At 36.0% G+C, this 21,855-nt stretch overlaps 1 protein-coding gene across 1 annotated transcript in view; it reads right to left on the minus strand.

Moving 5' to 3' along the window:
• Positions 1-17,624, minus strand: part of LOC127987422 (voltage-dependent T-type calcium channel subunit alpha-1H-like) — a 59,903-nt gene extending 42,279 nt beyond the window's left edge. The window contains exons 1-4 of the mRNA XM_052589777.1: positions 17,518-17,624; positions 12,905-13,038; positions 6,191-6,288; positions 5,273-5,432 (exon numbers count right to left, since the gene is read on the minus strand). Of these exons, the coding sequence (XP_052445737.1) occupies positions 5,273-5,432; positions 6,191-6,288; positions 12,905-13,038; positions 17,518-17,610 (485 nt within the window). The 5' untranslated portion in view covers positions 17,611-17,624. The remainder of the gene's footprint in view (positions 1-5,272; positions 5,433-6,190; positions 6,289-12,904; positions 13,039-17,517) is intronic.
• Positions 17,625-21,855: the final 4,231 nt, after the last annotated feature.

Genomic DNA, 21,855 nt, shown 5'->3' on the forward strand with positions numbered 1-21,855 from the left:
GGACCAATTCTCGATATTAATTAGTTATTAGCATGCATATTACTAGCATATTGGCTGTTTATTAGTAATTATAAAGCACATAGTAATACCTTATACTGCATGACTGTATTTTAGATCCCTCAACCCAACCCATACCTAAACTTAACAACTAACTTACTAATAAGAAGTTTGTTTAGGGAAAACTCTTGTTTTCTATTCTTTATTCTAAAGTGTAAGCACGATTTTAAATATTCAAGCAAAGAATATAGTTAATAAATTAGGCTGTAAAATTTAAAGCCATGTGACATTTTATTAATTTCAGTATACACTGTAATACAATTATGCCTTCATAAAGAAAACAAGGTTGACTATTTTAGTTTAATCTGACATTATAAGCCTTGTGTTTAAGGTACTTTTAAAATAACAATAAAAAATATTTTATAAAAGGAGGCTGTAACTTCACTTTTTGAAAGGAAGATACCATAAACTGTTTTGTTTATATATACTTTAATATATAATAGTAACAGGGTTAATGCTAAAGATGTGTTTTAATGACAAAAATCATATCTCAATATTTCCTGGAATCTTATTAAAGGTGCTATAGAATGCAAAAATCATTTTTATAAGATGTTTGAACACAGTTGTGTGGCCGCAGTATGTGAAAACAAAGATCGTATAATGGTAAAAATCTACCCACTTATTGTTTTTTAATTCTAATAATTCACAAACAGTCTCTCCACGCAGTTCCATGTTTCCCACTACTATCATGACATAGTCGGTGAAAGTCCCACCCCATTATGATGCTCTCTGCCCTATAAGCATATACAGCCCTGAATGAGAAGCTGTGGTCCACCATTACGGTTCTCTTGCTGTAGCTGCTGGAGATACAATGTCAGCGCCAAAGAGCCATTAAAAGTGTTGTGTGTTGGGATGCACCAGTGAACATAGGAGTTTTCAGACACGTTGAAGACAGGGTTAACTTTCATTTTCGAAGGAAATATCCCAGAAAAAAAAACTGTAAAGTCCTATACATTTGTGCTAACATTTTACATCGGACTGCCTCACAAACAAGGGTCAGTTCAGCACTGGAGTTGTGCAAAGACTGCTTCTAAAAGAGGGATCAATACCAAGCTTCATTCAGAAACATCCAGACTACAAACCAATCACGCATCATATTTTGTTTTTCAAAAGAATCTTGGATCTCTGTAAGGCTAATGTTGCTAAAGCTACCATTGTCTCAATCAATGTGAGGTCAGTAACAGTCACCACCAGTTAAACCGTAAAACCAGTATGCCTCGTTCATGATCTCTTGAACTTCCGCCAGGGTTGTCAGGTTTTCACAACAAAAATGAAGAGAATTTAGATGATAAACCAATGATAAACCATTCTCAGAAATAGCTCAAAGGTTCCTCTCATGAATCTTCAGTTGGAAAGCTTATACTGAATAGACAGAGGACAACACAAGAGTTACAAATTCTGAAAATTGACTTATTTTCATCTTTGTGCCCGTATTGTTTTTTCCTTTTCTATATCACAATGGTTTTTTATTTTTTGGGTCAGACCACTAGTAAAAGTGTAACTGGGAATTCTATCCAGTCTCTTTCAATCAATATTCCACATACAGTAATGTGTAAATGTTTACTTTTGAAATGGATATATGGCATACATAAGCATATGGCATACTGTTCAATACAGTAACTGTCATCCAAAATGTTGCCATGATTTACATCAGAACATCCATCCAGAGTACACTTTTTTATTGACAACATGACTAAGCAATTTGACTATCTTATCCGTAAACTATGACACAAGGACTTTTCATTCTGATGGCACTGACATGTAAGGATTTTGAGCAAGAGACTGGCTTTTGCAGGTAATCCATGGTGTTTTGCTATTTGTACGAGTTGTTTTAAGAAATGCACTTACTGTTTTGCAAATCTCAAGGATGATTCGAGAAATGTACCAAAGCGACTGAGAAAAACTGTAAGCAAAGGCCAATTTTTTTGAGGTTTGAATGTACATGTGCTGAATTGGATATTGCAAGTGGTTTTTGACAGACAATGCAATAAATGTTGTATGCACAAGAGAGCTGGATTTTTAACAGGGCAGCATAATTTGAGTGAAAGAAGCATTATTGTAACAGACGTTGCTTGGATAATGTTGGGCTTTGGGGAGGGAGTTGGAGAGAACCAGTGATGCACCTGAATGGGTCAAGGCTTCTTTCTGGTATGCAGTACATCAGGGTGGACAGTTGTCAAAATGATTCACTGATGCAAATTGCCTTTATGAATACTCATTATTAAACTCTTTACTTTGCAAACTCTCTATGATCAATGAGGCCCTTATGGCAAATGTAATGTGAGAATTTATATCTTTTTTCTGCATCAGACAAATCAATAAAAAAGAGAAGCATTTATAGTTGGCTTTGCTGTAATATATATGCCTCTTAGCTGATTTCCACATTTAAAGGTAATTCCAGGTCTGTTACTGTAGCACACAAGTTTCTTCAAACCTATAGGAGTTTCTGTATTATGCTGAACACAAAAGAAAATATTTTGAAGAATGCTGGTAACCAAACAGTTAATAGACCCCACTGACTTCCATGGGATGACAAAAAAACTAGGGATGCACCGAAATGAAAATTCTTGGCCGAAACCGAAAACCGAAAAAGAGAAAACCAAGGCCGAAAACCGAAACCGAAACACCGAAATAAATTATGCCAATTATTAGTACCATTGCATTTATTGCTATGACCGTGTACTAACTTTACTAAAATTAAGACATTGCAATTGCATAAATTAATATTAAAGTTTCAAAGATAATTACAATTACATAACTTATAAAAATAAAAAAAAACAAAAATTAGGGATGCACCGAAATTTCGGCCACCGAAAATTTTCGGCCGAAAATGGCCTTTTCGGTTTTCGGCCGATAGACTTTTATCACCGAAACAACACGGCCGAAATGTTGTGATGACGCAAACAGAAACCGCGACCTGCACGTGCACCTGCATAGCAAAGACCACGAGCTCCCCGCGACATTCACTTAACACCAGTGAGAACATTCTCTCTCTTCGTATTCCTTTATTCGCAGCACTAAAGCGTCTCCTAACAAAGAGATTAAGACGGACCACGAAGTAAAAACAAAGAAAAGTACAGTCTTATAGAGTCTGTTAGCACACGTCTCACTGAGATCTTGTCGGATCCTCTGCACTTAATCGCGAATGTGCTTGATCCGCGTTATAATGACCATTACTTGGATGCGGAAATAAGGCAGCGCGCACGAGAAATGATCAAGGCCGCGCTGGATGCGGAGAACCCGCGTGGAGACGGAGAAGTGCCAAGCGCAGGAGACTGAGATCAGAGCGCAGAAAAGACTGGTCTCTGCACCAGATGAGTGGCATGCACCATCGTTGTCTGATATGTTCAGTGGAATTCTGCAAGAAAGTGCCTCAAATAATAATAATACGTTGGCTATTTTGTTCTTATACACACACACAAACATATATACATACATAATATCAGATTGTAGCCATATTTATGCTAGATTTTCTGCTAGATTTCTGCTTTAATTTGATAAAAATGTTTATTTATGCCCTGGCCCTATTTAAATACACTCTCTCAAATATTTCTCAAATGTCAGGCAGATGACAAGCTCAACTGCTCAACAGCTAGATGGTTATCTGTCTGAAGTCCCCATCCCCAGAGGTGATAACAGTCTTGCCAAATGGAGAAGTAATGCACTTTCTAGTCCTACATAGAAACATTTCAAATGCACTTCACCTAAATGCACTTTGTTTTTATGAGAGAACTGTTCATTTTAAAACCTTTCTGCAGGTCCAGTAGGCCTGTACATTATTATTAAATATACACATGAGTGGGATAAATTTTTAGTTTGAATTTTATTTTATACTGTGCATTGTTGCAATGTGCTTAATAAATATTACATCATTTGTAATTATGCATTTTTATGTTTTTTTTATTTTTCTAAGTTATGTAATTGTAATTATCTTTGAAACTTTAATATTAATTTATGCAATTGCAATGTCTTAATTTTAGTAAAGTTAGTACACGGTCATAGCAATAAATGCAATGGTACTAATAATTGGCATAATTTATTTCGGTGTTTCGGTTTCGGTTTTCGGCCTTGGTTTTCTCTTTTTCGGTTTTCGGTTTCGGCCAAGAATTTTCATTTCGGTGCATCCCTAGCATTTATTTTCTAAATAACTAGTTAAGTTGTCCAAAGTAATTTAATGATACCATTCACAGCGTTATTCAAACGGACCTTTTCACTGACGTAATGATGCAATTACGTGCACTTGCTAGCCTGTTCCATTTACGTGTTCTCTGTATGCTAAAGAGGAATCTCACCTAGCCTCTGAAGGAAGTGACTTGGAAGGATCAGTCCTACCAAGGAAGTATCATTGACATTGAGAAACGCCTACAGTCAAATTCTTTGTTTCTGAATGAATCAGCCGTTTGAATGAATCAGTTGAATCTCAACGACTCTCTCATTAACATTCACTTGCTGTCACCTACTGGCGGTTTTAATTTCACATTTCGATCTTTCGATGCACTTTCTAGTCCTACATAGAAAAATTTCAAATGCACTTCACCTAAATGCACTTTGTTTTTATGAGAGAACTGTTCATTTTAAAACCTTTCTGCAGGCCAGTAGGCCTGTACATTATTATTAAATATACACATGAGTGGGATACATTTTTAGTTTGAATTTTATTTTATACTGTGCATTGTTGCAATGTGCTTAATAAATATTACATCATTTGTAATTATGCATTTTAACACCATGGAAGTCAATGGCTACCAGCAACTGGTTTGAATACCAGCCTTCTTTAAATATCTTCTTTTGTGTTCAACGGAAAAAAAGAAACTCCTATAGGTTTGAAACAACATGAGGGGAAGTAAAAGACAAAAAGTTCATTTTGGGGTGAACTCTCGCTTTAAAGCCTCCAGCACACTTGCCTCATAAGCTTTAATTGTAAGTGCATTACTGTAAACATGCTAATGTTTTTTTTAGAAACTGAGGAAGAAGCTTATATTATTTACTATATAGTAATGTAGCTTCAATTCAATTAAACTCATTAAAATCTGGACAGTGGCCTTCAAAGCCCCCTAAAGTCATTATTTCATCTGATGACGTAACATAAACAGGTTCCGCAGAGGAACATACCCATGTGGTTTCAGTGTATTTATGGCTGCAGCAGCAGTTTGCAAACCCTCCAATTTGCATATATTGAGTAACTTGCATTAAAAAGCACTAGTTTTGCACTCACATTCTGACGTTGTTGTCAAAAAAGCAGCGGTTGCGCAGCAGCCCCGCCCACAGCTGCACACCAACGATCCCAAAGATGAAAAACACAAAGAAACAAAGAAGCAACACGTTCCCGAGCATTGGTAAAGTATCCAACAGCAGCGTCACCAGGATTCGCATACCTACGAGACAAAGATACATGATGTCACAAACATAAATTTAATAACATGTGCAATGAAGCATCAAAGCCATCGAGGTTCACTAGACACATTTACAGATGAAGCCGTAGTCTTATATTTAACTTTGATAGCTCTGATCTGATTATTCACACACCTCATGAACAAATTCTCTCAGTGTCTGATGTGTATTCAGTAATTGAGCCAAGAAGTGAACACACACTCACACAAACTTGCAGGACTTTGGCTAATGCTCGGTGGTTTGAGAATAATCGAATTGGAAACTTAACAGCCAAGGGCTCTCACTCCTCACTGAGTCCAAAATCTATTATTGCTTTGTTAAACACACACACACACACACACACACACACACACACACACACACACACACACACACACACACACACACACACACACACACACACGCACACACACACACACACACACACACTTATTTGGTATATGTTGACAAAAAGAGTGAGCTATAAATGGTAAGAATATCTGGGCATTTCAAGAATTTACTGTCTCGCCGTACATTAAACAAAACAGACACTGCTGGACTCCATCCATGACTGTAACATATACCAGTACCTCTCTGAAGACGTGTGTGTGTATGAGTGTATGAGTGTTTGAGTATTTTTTGTGGTCCATTAAACTATGAGATGTTGGACTGTGGGCACTCAGCTGCACTATTAAAAGTGACACTAAGAGAGAAACAAGAAAGATACACAGATGCAAACAAATAGAGGGAAAACAGTACTCACTGGGAACTCTATTGATGGCTCGTAATGGTCTGAGAACCCTCACGGTTCTGATGGCTGAGAAACTAACGTTATGACCATCTAAAGAATACTCCAACATCCTAAAACATAAGCAACACTAATTAACTTCAATGAACTTGTAATGCAACACAATAGAACAATACATATAATAAAGAATAATAAAGTAATATATATTTTCCAACCATTTAATGATGACATTCAGTATAATATAATTATTAAATTAATATACAATAATTATAATATAAACCATACTCATATTAGTAATATTTATTCCACCATTCAATGACATTCAATATATTAATTTAATTATTCATACGATTTTTATAAACTGCAAGATAATTAATATTATGATATTTGAATTAAGATTATAATATCTGTTTTATTTATACATAATAATAATAATAATAATAATAATAATAAGCATTTATTCTTTTTTTTGTGTGGAAACTGTAATAATTTTTTTCAGGATTTTTTTATGAACAGATGCATATAACAAAACAATGGACATTTTAAAATGTTTCACAAATGAATCACAAAATTCAAACGTCATTGATACCAATTACTGATGTCTCTATGAAAATAGTTTTCCCCCCTTATATTTAACCATTGATTATAGCCATTCAACATTACAGTAGGGATAATTGAGAGCTATCATTTTTTAACATTTATTAGACTTTAAAAAAATAACAACTTCTAATTTGAGTAAACATAAAACAATATTCACATAAACCCATTATAATAATTGTCATATTTAGCTACCTGTGCCCTTCAGCAAGTAGGAAATTTAGTAAATTTATCAAACACTAAGGCTAAATGTTATTGATTTCCTCTTTTTTCTTTTGTTCTTTCATTAAGAGACATTACAGAAGTTGAGTTGTTACAGTAGGTTATTTTGCCTGCTTTAAAGGGTTAGTTCACCCAAAAATTTTAATTAGCACATACATTACTCACCCAGTCATCCTAGGTGTATATGACTTTCTTCTTTCAGACAAATCCAGTCAGAGTTATATTACAAATTGTCTTTGATCTTTCAAGCTGTTTCATGGCACTCAGTAGGTTGCATGCATCAGTCCAAAATAAGTTATATAAAAAGTGCCCATCCATAAAAAAAGTCTCTCATACAGCTCTGGGAGGAGACTGGTTTTCCTTTTTTCACCCCCCGGAGCCATTAAAAAAGTTAACTGATTAAGTCATTTATGGATTAATGCGAATTGGAGACACGAACCGTTTAAAATGATTCAGTTTGATTTGGTGAACTGGTTCAAAAAGATCCGGTTACATCAACTGATTTGTTCGCGAACCGGATAAAACAAACTGCTTTGCTTTGAACTCTCTTTCACAACAGACACGGAAGAGAAGACAATGCTGAATAAAGTCGTAGTTTTGGCTATTTTTGGACCAAAATGTATTTTCGATACTTCAAAAAATTCTAACTGACCCTCTGATGTCACATGGACCACTTTGAGGATGTTTTTCTTACTTTTCTGGACATGGACAGTATACCATACACACAGCTTCAATGGAGGGACTGAGAGCTCTCGGACTAAATCTAAAATATCTTAAACTGTGTTCCAAAGACAAACGGAGGTCTTACGGGTTTGGAACAACATGAGGGTAAGTTATTAATGACATAAATTTGCTATTTGGGTGAATTAACCCTTTAAGTATCTTACTAATAATTAAGTGAAGTCATGTCTATATTAAGAGGCTGGGTTTGAGTTTAGGAGCCTGATGGCCTGGGGGAAGAAGCTCCTCCAAAATCTCTCAGATTTGCCATCCGGCTACAGAAGCGCTTACCAGATGGCAGCAAAATGAAAAGACAGTTACCAGGGTTGTTAAGAGTCCTTAATGATTTTAACAGCTCTGCTTTTGCAGCGTTTGAGGTAGACATCCTCCAGAGAGAGGAGAGTAGATCCTGAGATGTGTGCAGCTAAATGCACAACTCTCTGCATGGCTTTGCAGTTTTGACTGGAGCTGTTTCTATACCACACTAAAATACACTGAGTCAACACACTTTCTATGGCCCCTGAATAGAAAGTTTTCAGGATTGCTGGTGAAACCCTGAATTTTCTTAGCTGTTAAAGATGGTACAGTCTTTGCCTGACTTTATTAACCTGAGTTTGGATGTGTGAGCCCAAGTCAGGTCCTCAGAGATGTTTACACCAAGATACTTGAAGCTGTTCACCCTCTCCACAGGGGTCCTGCTGATCATAAGAGGAGTATAGGGTCACTGCTGTCTCTTCCTGAAATCCACAATCAGCAGTTTATTCACATTCTTAGAGAGACAATTGTCCTGGCAACATGACGTGAGTTTCTCTACCTTATCCAAGTATGCGGCTTCATTATTGTTGGAAATAAGGCCCAGAACCACAGTATCATCAGAAAATGTTATAATAGATGTGGAGCTGTTGGAAGACACGAGAGAGTACAGCAGAGGAGTCAGGACACAGGCCTGTGGGTCTCCTACATTCAGAGTGATGGAGTTGGAGGTGAACTGGCCTACTTTCACGACTTGAGGTCTTCCAGTGAGTAATCCAGAGTAATCAAGTAATCCAGTTGCAAAGTGAAGAACTATAGTCTATGAAAAGCAAGCTTACATAGTTCCCATTGCAAGGTGCATGAGGGAAGAGTGCAGGATGTGAGAGATGGCATCTTCAGTAGATCTGTTGGGGCGATAAGCAAACTGAAGAGGGTCCACAGTATCAGGGATGGAGGAGTAGATGTTGTTCTTTATAAGTTTCTTAAAGGGGCAACTCGGTGATAGTCATTCAGGAAGAGGGGTTATTGTTCTTAGGCACCGGGATGCTGACAGATTTTTTAAAGGAGGTGGGAACCACCGAGGTAGCTAGGGACTAATAGATGAAATAGATGTAAACAACCAGTGAGCTCATCAGCACAGGACCTCAGAACATGGCCATTAGAACATGCTGCTTTCCTGATGTTCACTCGCTTTAGGGCCCTTCGAACTTCTTCCTCCAACACAGTGATCACATGATTATCGCTGCTCTGACTCCTGCTTCCTGACGTGCTGATCAGCAGAGTCGTGCTACCACGGTTGCGGCACTACTCTCTGCATGGGGGTTCTTAAACAAGGGAAATGGCGATATGGTCCAATTGGCCAAAAGCTGGTAGTGAGCGAGCATTCTTAAACTGAGGGTAGCATTGATCCAGTGTATTCAGTCCTCTGGTTGGACAGGATACATGTTGATAAAAGTGTGGCATGACCTGACTGAGGTTGGCTTTGTTAAAGTCCCATGCAATGATAGAAGCAGCGTCAGCATTTTTGTTAATGTAACCACTGAGCATATCGTGAAGATTAGATAAGGCCAAGCTTGTGTCTGCCTGTGGTGCAATAGGTTGCAAATAATGGATAAATGTTCCAGATGAGGCGAGCAGGGGCGCAACAGTGTGGAGATATTTCTAGGGTCACACCATTTCCTGTTGATCATGAAACACACTCCGTCACCCTTGAATATACCGGCCTCTACCGTTCTGTCAATCCATAAAACAGAGAAGTTATCAGATGGCGTTTCAGCAGTGTCCAGGACCGAGGTCATAAGCCATGTTTCAGACAAACTAAGGATGTTACAGTCCCTAATGTCCTGTTGGAAACTTATCCTGGCTCTAAGATCGCCATCTTATTCTCCAGAGATTGGACACTGTGACGATATGTGTGTGTAAAAAGAGAGAGCAAAAGAAAGTACAGAAGTAAATAAAAACACAATCTAAGTGGAGCGACCTGGACGGTGTACGAAATTCAGTGGCGCCATCTTGACCAAAAATATTTGTCTGAAAGAAGAAAGTCTAGGATGACTTGAGGGTTAGTAATTTATAGGCTAATAAAAATTTTTGAGTGAACTAAACCTTTAAGATCCGCCCCTGCTGAACATGACCTGGATCTGACATGCATCCAAACTCTTTACCTTTTCTGATCCACTTAAGGTCTTAAAGTCTCTACTAATGAGCTGACGAGTTGAATAGGGTGTGTTAGATGAGAGAGACTGGGCTGCTCCAGGACAGTTTTTAAAACCACTGCACAGTTTTAAGGCAGCATTAATCACACCTTCATGACTTAACTGAATACATAGCTACAACATTGCACGCTCGTAGTTTTATTTGCACTTTAATATGAAATAGTGCTTTAATAAAATAAACACTGATTTGGTCAAGACTGAAAAAAGATGCTCGTTAAACATCAGTTTGATGATAGGACATGCACTTTTTGATTTGATCAACACTAGTTTGAGTATTTTTTTCTTTTTTGCTCCCTTTTAAAATCTCATATCGCAATGCACTGGCCTTTATTTTCAATAAAAAACTTGAAATCGGGGAAGGGTTACGGTTGGTGTTGGGAAGGCTTTATTGTCCCAAAAAGGTGGCATTCATTTAATAATTAAAATTAAAATGAAAATTTACACTCATTATTATTGCGTACTGTTTCATAATGTACTACAATTCTGAGGTGAAGATAATTGCAACTATTTACAAAAAGTAGTATAAATTAGGGGTGTGAACCGACACCGGTCTCACGGTTCGGTTTGGTTATGATCATCATGTCTGTCATGATCGTCAGCTGGAGAGCCCATGAACTTCAGTAGAGGGCACTCCACTCAGGGCTCACTCAGGATTCAATTCCAACTCCATTTCCCAGAATCCCGTGCTTAGGGCTAATCACTACCAGGTGTTCCCCATTACCACTCCCATATATATACGGTGTTTGGACTGTCAATGATTGCAAAGTCTTGTTTAGTTCTGTCTGGCATTTCCGAGTGTTTTACTAGTGTTTGATCCTTCCGTGTTTGACTTTGGATTGCTTATACCGACTGTGATTCTCTGCTGCCTGTCCCGACCTCTGCTTGTTATTGGGACAGTCCCGAAATCTAAACTGTTGTCCCTAATCCCGAATCTGGACCTAATTGTCCCGAAAATTATACTAAAGCAAAATCTTGAGTAGTTATTGTCTGATAAACATTAAAAACTGTCTGCTGAGGTTGATTCGTCCTGCAACCATCCCCCGCCGGCTGCTAATTGGTTGCAGCATCTTTTTTCTAAGTTCTCAAAAAATACTGTAGGCATCTAGGCACAAATTTAGATATTCATTTATCTAATTAATCTATATGCACAAAGACAATATTGCCTTTTTGTCCCCTTTTTGTTTTAAAGCTTGATAAAGAAAGCGCAAGTTTCTGCAGCTGCGAGGAGGACAGTGATGCACGCTTACAGGAGTGATTGATAGTTCGCGGCTTTGTGTACAAAAAATACTCCTCTACACAATTATTTCATTATTTTCGTTTAAGCTTATTATCGTTAGCCTTTCTGGTAAAAAAGGTCTGATTTACGCACTGTAACAACAGTCATTGTTTTATTTTTTATTTTTACAATGACATTTGAGTTTATGATTTTAATGTTGTTGTTTTTTGTGGCAGAATAAAGACTAATGACAGACTGTTGATCTTTGAATAAAAATGTGTTTAGTTAAGGTTTGAAATTCATTATCTTTTATTATAGGCTACAAAGTCTAATATCATAAGCCCCCGATCCCGTCACCCAAGAACGCCCCCCATCCCGAATTTCAGCCAATCTCATCTGGTCACCCTATCGGCAGTATTTTATAATCGGTTGGGATATAATCGATAATGGGCTATTACTGAACTGATACCAAATCTTCCTTGTCTGCATCACGATGCATCGAAGAAACTATTAATTTTGACACCTCTAGTATAAAAAGCAGAAAATCTTGCTATTTTAACATAGAAAATAGATAGTAAATATGATCTATAGCTATTTGCACTTAACTTAAATAGCACATCATTAAAAATACTGCTATATTCACTTAGTGTAAATAGCATCTATCGCTATTTACACTTAGTGGAAATAGCTGCTGCAGTTTTTAAATGTGTTAAACTGAAAAAAAATATTGCAGGCATTAATGCGCTAATTTTGACAGCACTAGTTATAATTTCTCTTTCTTGCTCTTGCACTCCCATGCTGTGTGATGATCCGTATACGACACAACAGCATGGGAAAATTGAATGTTACTATATTGATTCAGAATCATAGGTTCACCTCACTAAGGTGATGCATAGGCCAACATAAATTTCACATTATACCATTTAGCATTGCTTTTGTTCTGTTATAGGCATACTTTTCACCTGACTGACCAGCATTATCGCTCAAAGGAGATTTACTAAGGAAGACTAGCTGGTTAAACTAGCAAAGAAGCCTGAAGCATCCCAAAATGGTTCAGGAATGTGTTACCTTTATCCAAATTAATGACCAACTTGTTACTTCCTCACTCACACCAGAGCACATTACCGTTTTAATGATTTTTAATGACTCATCAGGCACTTTAGATTGAGCTGACTTTTGGAAAAAGAGGAAAACTACAAATCACTGTGTCAATGAAAGCACAAGTGACAAGAGAAACAAGATACAGACAGACACAGAGATGCTTGCCTGGTGGTAATTGTCATTCATGAGCTTAGCTGTGACACACGGACTTGACATTAAAACTTGGCCTGACATTAAAACTGGATTTGACATTAAACAAACACACATCTGCACACACATAAACAAACATTGTAATAGTTAAGGGATTAATGAATCATCAAATTCTAGGAATCGCACACTAATAGTTGATGTTTTAGATTTTCGATTTTAGATTTAGGACTCTCAGCTTTGTGGTTTGTCACTTACCCAGCCATGACGATAAAGAGGTCAAGGCGGTTCCAGGTGTCACCTAGGTAACATTTCGGACCAAATATACCCAAGGCCACCATTTTAACCACCATCTCCACAGCAAAGAATGCAAAGATGAAGTCATCAAAGGCCTGTGGAGAGAAGAACCACAGATTGCTCATGAATAAATTTCACTAAAAAGTGAATAAGCGGTGTCCTTTCATTTAAAGTGCATTTTAAATCCTATTTCGTTAAGTTTGTCTAAAAGCAAATAACACCTCCCATTTAAATATGTTTTTTGTTGTTGTTGTTTTATCCTATGTGAAAATTATACTTCCATATTACAAATTAAGTTTTAAAAAGCCAAATAATTATTATAGTGACCTACTTTAAGTGACAATTTTTATATTAATCTATCGGAAATCTGTATTGTAAGTACACAACAGAAAATATTAACAGAATAATATAAATCATATTTTAAAAAAAGACTAAAACTAAATGAAACATCGACTAACAAAATATCTTTAGTTTTATCTTAGTTGAAAGATATACTTTTATATTATGGTTAATTTAGTTTGTGTAACTATTTTGGGATTTCTTTTTTAACAGTAAATGTCTGAAAAAGCTTCAGTGGATGAAGAACATTTTTGGAGACATTTGGACACATAAAAAATGTTTAATTTCAGAAAATATCTATGCAAGTGGCATATACACATTATCTAAGTTCCCTTCTCTAAACCATTTTTTTTAATCATTTGCTTTCAACTAACTATTTTCCTGTTTGCCTTTCCTGTTTGACCAGTATTGTATAAAGCACTATAATAAAGCTTACTTGACTTGACTTGGCTAACTGATCCCAAGGTGCTATTAAAAGATGTTTGAAGCCAGTTCCTGTCAAATTCCCACAGGTGTCCTAGCAGAGCAACCACGGGTTTTGTCTCCTAATTGATCTCATTTAAAGCAGCGCTTGTGCAGAAAATTCATCGACTTCAGAAAATAAATTTCAAGAGAATCTCTGTCGGACTTCAAAATGACTGTTGTGAGCAACGTTCCCTTTATTATGAAGAATCCACAGGTTATTAGCAAGTTGTTACGGAGAGATTAGAGATGCACATTTTTCGGAGTCTGTGACTGATGCTTCATGGGTGTCCTCGTGGGTTTCTGTCAAAACTGATTTATATATTTTTATATATTTATTTGTTGAATATATGTCAATTACCCTATTTAACCTTATGTGCCCTTACAGGCGTAGTATTGTCAGGGTTCTGTCACTTCAGTCTAGTGTTATTCATGGTTTTATGACAGCCCTGACACTCCCGTCATGTCATTGTTTTCATGTTAGCGCGCGGCTTCAAGACTGCTTCGAGAGCTCTCGTCTGCGTGTCCTGTTTCATGTTGGAGTGTGGTGTTCGTTTCCCGGCAATCATGTCCTGCTGAGTTTTGGTTTCGTGTCGGGGTCCGGACACTCGTGCTCCATGTTCCAGCTTATGAGTTCGCTCATTAGTTGTATGTTCACATGGCTTGTGATTGGTTTGCTGGCCATGTGCTTGTGTTCTTGCTTTTGTCTTAGTTCCTGTGTGCCATGTGCTGTCGTCAATTGTCTTGATCCCACCCATCTTGTTACCTAAATATTGGTTAATTTGCCCCACATGTGTTCCCTTTTTACCCTCCTCATTTGCTTCATATATATTCTCCTTGTGTTTGCAGTCTTGTGGCAGTTCATCATTGAAGTACCCTGGATGTGTCCTGATCTTGCCTTGCCTTGCCAACCTGTTTTTCCCCCCATGGGGTAGTTTTTGTTGTTTATTTTGTTTTATTTTTAATAAAAGCCCTTATCTCCTGCAGCATTGAGTCCTGCAACCTCATCTCTCTACCCAAACCATGACAAGAATACGCTGGGGATTTTAATAAAATGTAACTTTTAATAAAATGAAATAATAAAAAGTTAATAATAAAATGTAAATTTGTCTCCGGTTTAAATTCACAGAGACAAGATCTATTCATCTATATGCATAAAGTCTAAGTGTAACCTGTCATATTATTCAAATCCAAAATGAGGCAATGTGAACATTAATGTGTGAGCACTAAACACTCTCATGCAGAGTATGTTTCATACATATTTTCATATTCGAAGTCAGAGAGCAGATGCGGTACTTAACACATCAAATCTTATTACAGTACATAAACGATTAAAACTTATTTTATGCCTTATTCTGTGATAAAAATTGAAAAGAGTGTTTGTAGAAAACCAATAATAAAATTGACATTAGGAAAATTTAGGGGGGAAAATATTATAGAATACAAATTATTGGTTATTGATCAGTAGTGTATTTGATTTATTGGCTATTTGAAAGTAAGAGATAATAAACAAATAATAAACACTTTAAAAGCAAATAAATGATAAACATTAATAAAACCTGTAATTTAGACAAAAAAGGTGTTAGATTTGTCATTTTTGTCACTCTGAAATTATGGCTATGCCCCTGTGCATTCTTACTGTACAAGGCTTCTGTAGAACTTATTTATATTATATATTTTATATATATACTGACCAATTTGTATTTATTCTGAACAATATACCGTAGATCACCTATTTTGTAGGCCAAACCCCAGAAACAAGTTAGCATGCATTTTAGCACTTCTGGTTCCATCCTCCTGAAGTCTGTATGTTTTTGTTTTCCTTTTGTTTTTCAAATTCTTGAAATCAGGTCTGGGTAACACAAGCGCACAAAAGAAATTGTAACATTTTATTCTGCGACATGACACCCCCTTATATAATAATAAAAAAAAACTTTTACTTTCTTGAAAAAGGCACAAACTAACAAGTATTGTAGCTAATTGGGACTACAGAGGTTGTCTGTCGGTTGTCGAACAGGTCAACTCTTCTACTCTTCTAGTCTGCTTTTACAGTCTCATTGTGTTTACAATCATGCTCTTGCAAACAATTCCAACTCAAACTTTCAGAAAAATGTTAAATAAAGACTTAAAGATTTGTTGAAAGCTTAATGTTGAAGTCATGTGACCTTGGTGTAGTTTGTTTATAGACTACATTTAACTTTTTATTTCTGATTACTGTGCTTCAAAAAGTTGCATTCATTTGTGATAATCATAATGATGAACAAAACATAAAAGAATCAAACTGTTATTGTTCACAAAGCTTATTTCTGCAATAATCCAAAATTAAATGGAAAAATCCTACTGGGTTTTTGACGAGGGAACCAGGGTGACACAGAAGCTTGTTTCCATATGGGAAAACTAATTATTATTATTTTTTTTTTTAAATATAAACTCAGAGCTGTGTGATAAAAATACAAAAATACATCATCACTTTAAGGTTTTTTTTTTTTTTTGCTTGCAATGTCCATTTCTGCTACAATTATGTAAATACCACTTAGTTTGATACTTTGATTTTATTTTGTTAAATGGGTTATATGGTGTGATTTAAAGATTTCCTTTCTCTTTAGAGTTAAAAGCTGTTTGTGCAAAGATAAGATCCCTAAAGTTGCAAAGACTAGTGTCTCAAATCCAAAGAGATATTATTTAATAAATGTTAAAACTTGTCCACACCCTCCTAAAACGCTCATTTGAACACGCTCCCACATCTACGTCACTACGTGATTTGCATAACACTGCCCAAATGTTCATGCAAAGAAAGCCGTAGTAATGTGGAGAATCTGTGTGTTTCAATGTGATAGCGAAACTACTTCGTTTGGTCTTCCAAAAGAGGACACAACTAGAAATCCGTGGTTAAGTTGTATTTACAACACTGTTCCAGAACAGTTAAACCCAAATATTCGAGTGTGTGCAGTGCATGTTATGGAGGACTGTTCCCTGGGAGAGTAGCCTACAATGCTGTCTGTGTTTCTATACAGTGGGGATATTCCAACTTTATAAGGACAGCCTAGATTCTGATTCACAGCCTCTAAGTATATTTGCATATTTAAAGAATTTGCCACTAATGATTCAAACGTGAGTTTTGAGCAGTGTAGAGTAGTGCTTGTTGTTTCTCTCATCACAAATGCAGGCATGGTTTTATGTTTACGTGGCGCGATATGCAACGCAAGGCATAAAAAGACTATAAGTCATTATAATAAATAATTATCTCCCCACTGGATGCATAAAAATGCCTTGTTTATAATGGGTTTTATTGGGGTTTTTTTCTCATCGCACCAGGAGATGGCATCACAGTATGGTAAGGGGAGTAATATTTCGGTCACACACTTGAGGTATTCGGCCAATAACAATGCACTGGATAGCTTGCCAATCAGCATACACCTCACTTTTCAGAACGATACGTTTGTAAAAATCAAAACATTTCAGAAAGATGGGGCATAGAGGAGCAACAATAATATACAGTGTGTGGGAAAAGTATGCATAAAAACATTGCATTACACCAAATACACAAAATAATGTTCATTTTAGCAACATCATATAAACCCTTTAATCCAATAGAACATTCTAAATGTGGCTTAAATCTCTAATTCTTCAGGCCACTGTTTGTATTCGTACTTGTATGCTTTTGTCTGTAAATGCTTTTTTGCCAACTAAGTCAATCAAAGTAAAATCAAGGAATCACAGAGATTAACGTCTTTAGTTAATAAATCCATGTGTGTTATGTAAGTGTGTGTTACCTGCAGGATGCTGCACCTGTCAGTGTTGCACTCCAGGTCTTGGCAGGGCTGGAACATGCCGAGCGTGACGCAGTTCAGCAGAATCACCAGCATGCTGACACGCTCAAACCACGTAGAGCTCTGGTTAAGGTGAATACAACTCACAACAAAATCAAGAGTTCAAACATTCCTCTTATATTCAGCAATCATTTGTTTTTAGTGTCAAAACTTTCTGAAATAAGCAGTTAAAATAATATTCAATGTTTAAGTATATTACCAACCATGAAGAAAAAGGAAAGGGTCTTTAAACAAAACCTGTTTATCTAAATATAACACTTTCATTTACTCTTGATTTTAGGGTCTTTCTTGAGTAAAATTTAGTGTTTTAATACAGTTCAGCCTTTCAAAGCAAAACATAGATTATTGTTCAAAAGATTTTTTGTTTTAAACAGTAAAACAGAGTTGAGTAGAGAAAGACACAATTACATTACATAATTATATTCATTTAATGCTCCCATAACTTGCATCATAACACTTATACCATACTGTGCATTATGTTTGGAGAAATGCTGCAATATTTCCCCATGAACAGCTAATAGAATAGAATAGAAGAATGTAGCATAACACAGAATAGATTAGAATAGAATACCTTTTTAACACAGAGCTAAAAAATCAGGAGGTGAAATGGATGTATCTGAGCATGAATAATGTAAGGCATTTGTAGATTAATAATTTATTTTGTTCTCAGGAAGGCTGAAAAAAAAAATAGAATTTGGATTACATAAAAACCCACCATAATGCCAAAAATAAAATATTTTAAATATGCTCAATTCCTGTTTGTGTCCATAAACCATAAAGCTTAAAGCAATAAAGCAATTTTGTTTTCATATGGGTCAGATTAAAAGCTGCAATTAAATTTTCACATTACAGTACACTGATCTACACACATACTGGCCACTGTAAAAGCAAACTCAACCCCACAGGCACCACGATCAGACCTACCACTTTACCTCATTAATCACAAACCTGAAACATGCACAGACCATCTCAATCACCACTGGAAATCCTGAAGTCATCCTCATTCACATCAGGATACACCACACCTCATTTACAGCCTGATCAGGATTTAAAAAGCTTCTTTAAAACTGTTAAGACTATTTCTATCTGGGTCTCGGAGCAGCATTAACAGATGAGAAGGATGTGATCAGGCCCTTGCTGTTTCCTCAGGTCTCTGTCTTAGCAAAAACCCTTCTGGAATACCAGCAGACTTCCTTCTCACTATAAACTGGGACAGCATTCCCTTTATCAAACATTTATCCAGAGCACACACTAATGCATACAGACAACTCCAGCTATCGTCTCTCATCCTCAAGATTGTTGTGGTCACATTCATGTCACTTCAGCTGAGGATAACGATGATGGTGACAGAGACAGAAACAGGATGAATAAAGTGATAGAAATCTTTAAAAAATCATTTGCAAATAACTTATTGAAAAGAAAAGATGTTCTTTCTTCTGTTGAATACAAAAGAAAATAACTTTCAGAAAAAAATGATTAAAGAAAATAAAAAAGGAAGTTAACAAGGAAGGAAGTTTCCACCAAATTCCACCTTATGAATACAATGGCCAATCAAATGCGATCTGATTAGTCATCACTAAAACACATTAAAAGAGTTTGGTCAGAGCAAGTTCTCACAAACTGAATCCTGCACTCTCGCGACTTCTATCCTCACAAACAACAAGCTGCAGATGTATGTATTGTAATGCATAAGTTTTTTTACATCTTATACGATTTGCAAAATCGTTTTGCTCCTATAGTGTGTGGTGTGCCATGATGTGACAAACACAGCACACCACACACAAACAGATTTTCAACCAGAGTCTCGACTGTGAACACGGGAAATCTCGCAAAATCTCGCAAGACTTCAGAAAAGGCATAGCGGACGATATGCAGGAAGAGATTGCAATGATAGTATTTGGAATGATTTTATACATGACATGTTGTATAAACAATTGTGCTGTTGCCACAAATCAATAAGCTGATGCTCCATCTCTGCTGTGTGTCCACATCAGTTTCACTTTGTGCTGCGCCATGACTGCTTCCGTCTTCCATCATCTCGCTTTCTGACTGGATATTGTTTTGTTTCATGTGATAATCTCTAGAGTGTTCGCGCGTTTGTCCTCTGGGTTCCCCCCCACAATTCAGGATTTCTGATTGTGAATATTAAAAATGCTGAAGATTTACATTTCGCGATTGGGGCGGCTCCGACATTCTTCCGATCAGGTTTAGACACTCTTAACACACCTCACACCAAGGTAAAATCTGATAAAATAATCTGTAGAACTATCAAGATAATCGGGACATAGCTAGGATTGTCGGAAGGGGCGAAATCAGCCCCAAATCAGTGCAATTATCTTTTGGTGTGTACCCAGGATAAGAGATTCATTTCACAGTGTAGACAGCTTTATTGATTACAATGTTTTTTTTAAAGTGTTCAAACTTGCATTAGATTTTAAAAGATGTCAAAGATGATGATTTTTAAACATGTAAATCTTCTTTCTATGTATTATTTATTTACTGTTTTATAACCATGGAAATGTAATCATAATTAGTAAATTGCAGTGTTTTTTTTTTAATTGTGAACATGTTAGATACAAGTTCAGTCGTAGGCTACTAAAATATCTTATGACAACTACATATCTGCTTGAAGTTTAAGATGTACTGACATTACGCTACTTTCACCCTTACTCTGGAGTTGGTTCACCTTTCGCTATGTGGACGAAAATATAAATTTATGTTTATTTCATATCTTTTTGCATCTGTAGATTTCAATCACAATACATATTTTTAAATTCTCCAAATTATTTTTTTTTTCTCCTCACTGAGACAGAGATCTCTACTTCAGTAGCATTAACACACTCTGAACTTTTTGAAGGTTTTTACAGAAGGGTTTTTTCATTCATCTGATTAATGTAATGTTTATTTGTGAAGATATGGTGATGTTATATAAATAAATTTTTCTGACTTATGTAGTATTAAAAAGAGCTGTCAAAAAAAAAAAACCCTTAGATCAACTAAATCAAACAAGAATTTTGGAACTAAATTTATCCAGTTTTGAGATTTCTGTTCTTGAAATCTGTGCATATGTAATTAGATAAAGCATTATTTGAACATTTCAGAAAATGTGTAATTCGAAACAATTGTATTATTCTGACTAATCACCTGGAGGATGAACATTGATATCTAGTGCTTAACATTTTGACCCTACAGATTATTCACCTGTAGCATCTTGCCTTAAATAGCACTGACATGCATAAACACAGATATATGCTTTAGTCCAGAGACTCATAATGCCAAATGAAAGCCTAGAGTACTCTGTCATAATGCATTTAAAATAATCATCTCACTAGCGCATCACATTAGTGGAATTCTAAGTCATGTACTCCTAGACTTCTTCATAGAATAGTGCATAAGGCATAAGTGTGTAATGGTTGAAAACACAGATATGAGATTTTTTTAGATCTCCAGGGCCTAATGTGCTAGAAACACAATGATTTGGTTCCGGGCAATATAGTCATAACCCCATTCCTCAAGAAATGCTACAGAACAAACTGAAAAACTTATTTCATAGTGCACAGAATTTTTCATACAATTGTGTCACGTAACTGTTTTCAACATTGAAAATTTAGCATTCCCAGCACTGGAATAAATTACATTAAAAAAAATATTCAAATACAAAAGACAAAATGACTGTTTTTACTGTATTTTTGGATCAAATAATATGAATGTGGATAAATAATATATAAATAAATAAAAGTGACTTCTTTTTGAAAATTTAAAAAACACTTTTTTAAATGTAGTGTATATGAATCCAGTTAAATGGTCAAACAAATTTGGTATTCATCATTATTTATTGACACTTCTAAGACAGTGGATTCTGGGAAAAACTAGGACTGTGTGCATGTGCAGACAGTGTGTAATCGCTGCATGTGGGTTGATCGTGTTTGCGTAAAGCACATGCAAAGGGATTATTTTTAGCTTCTTGAATTTTAACTGAATCCAAACATAAACAAAACGTACGTACTGTAAACACACACCGTGTATGCCCATTATCCTGATTACTCCAACTACCTTTTATACACAACTGTTTCCATGGCTGCTTAGTAACAGTTTGGTGGCTTTTGATGCGAAGTGAAGTAAAAGACAGCTGAAAAGCAAGGGCTCAGCGGGTTTCATACACTTAAATATATACATATATACAGTGTGTGTGTGTGTGTGTGTGTGTGTGTGTGTGCATATATATATATATATATATATATATATATATATATATATATATATATATATATTTTTTTTTTT

The sequence above is a fragment of the Carassius gibelio genome, chromosome A1, assembly GCF_023724105.1.
Source record: "Carassius gibelio isolate Cgi1373 ecotype wild population from Czech Republic chromosome A1, carGib1.2-hapl.c, whole genome shotgun sequence".
In the NCBI taxonomy this organism is placed as follows: Eukaryota; Metazoa; Chordata; class Actinopteri; order Cypriniformes; family Cyprinidae; genus Carassius; species Carassius gibelio.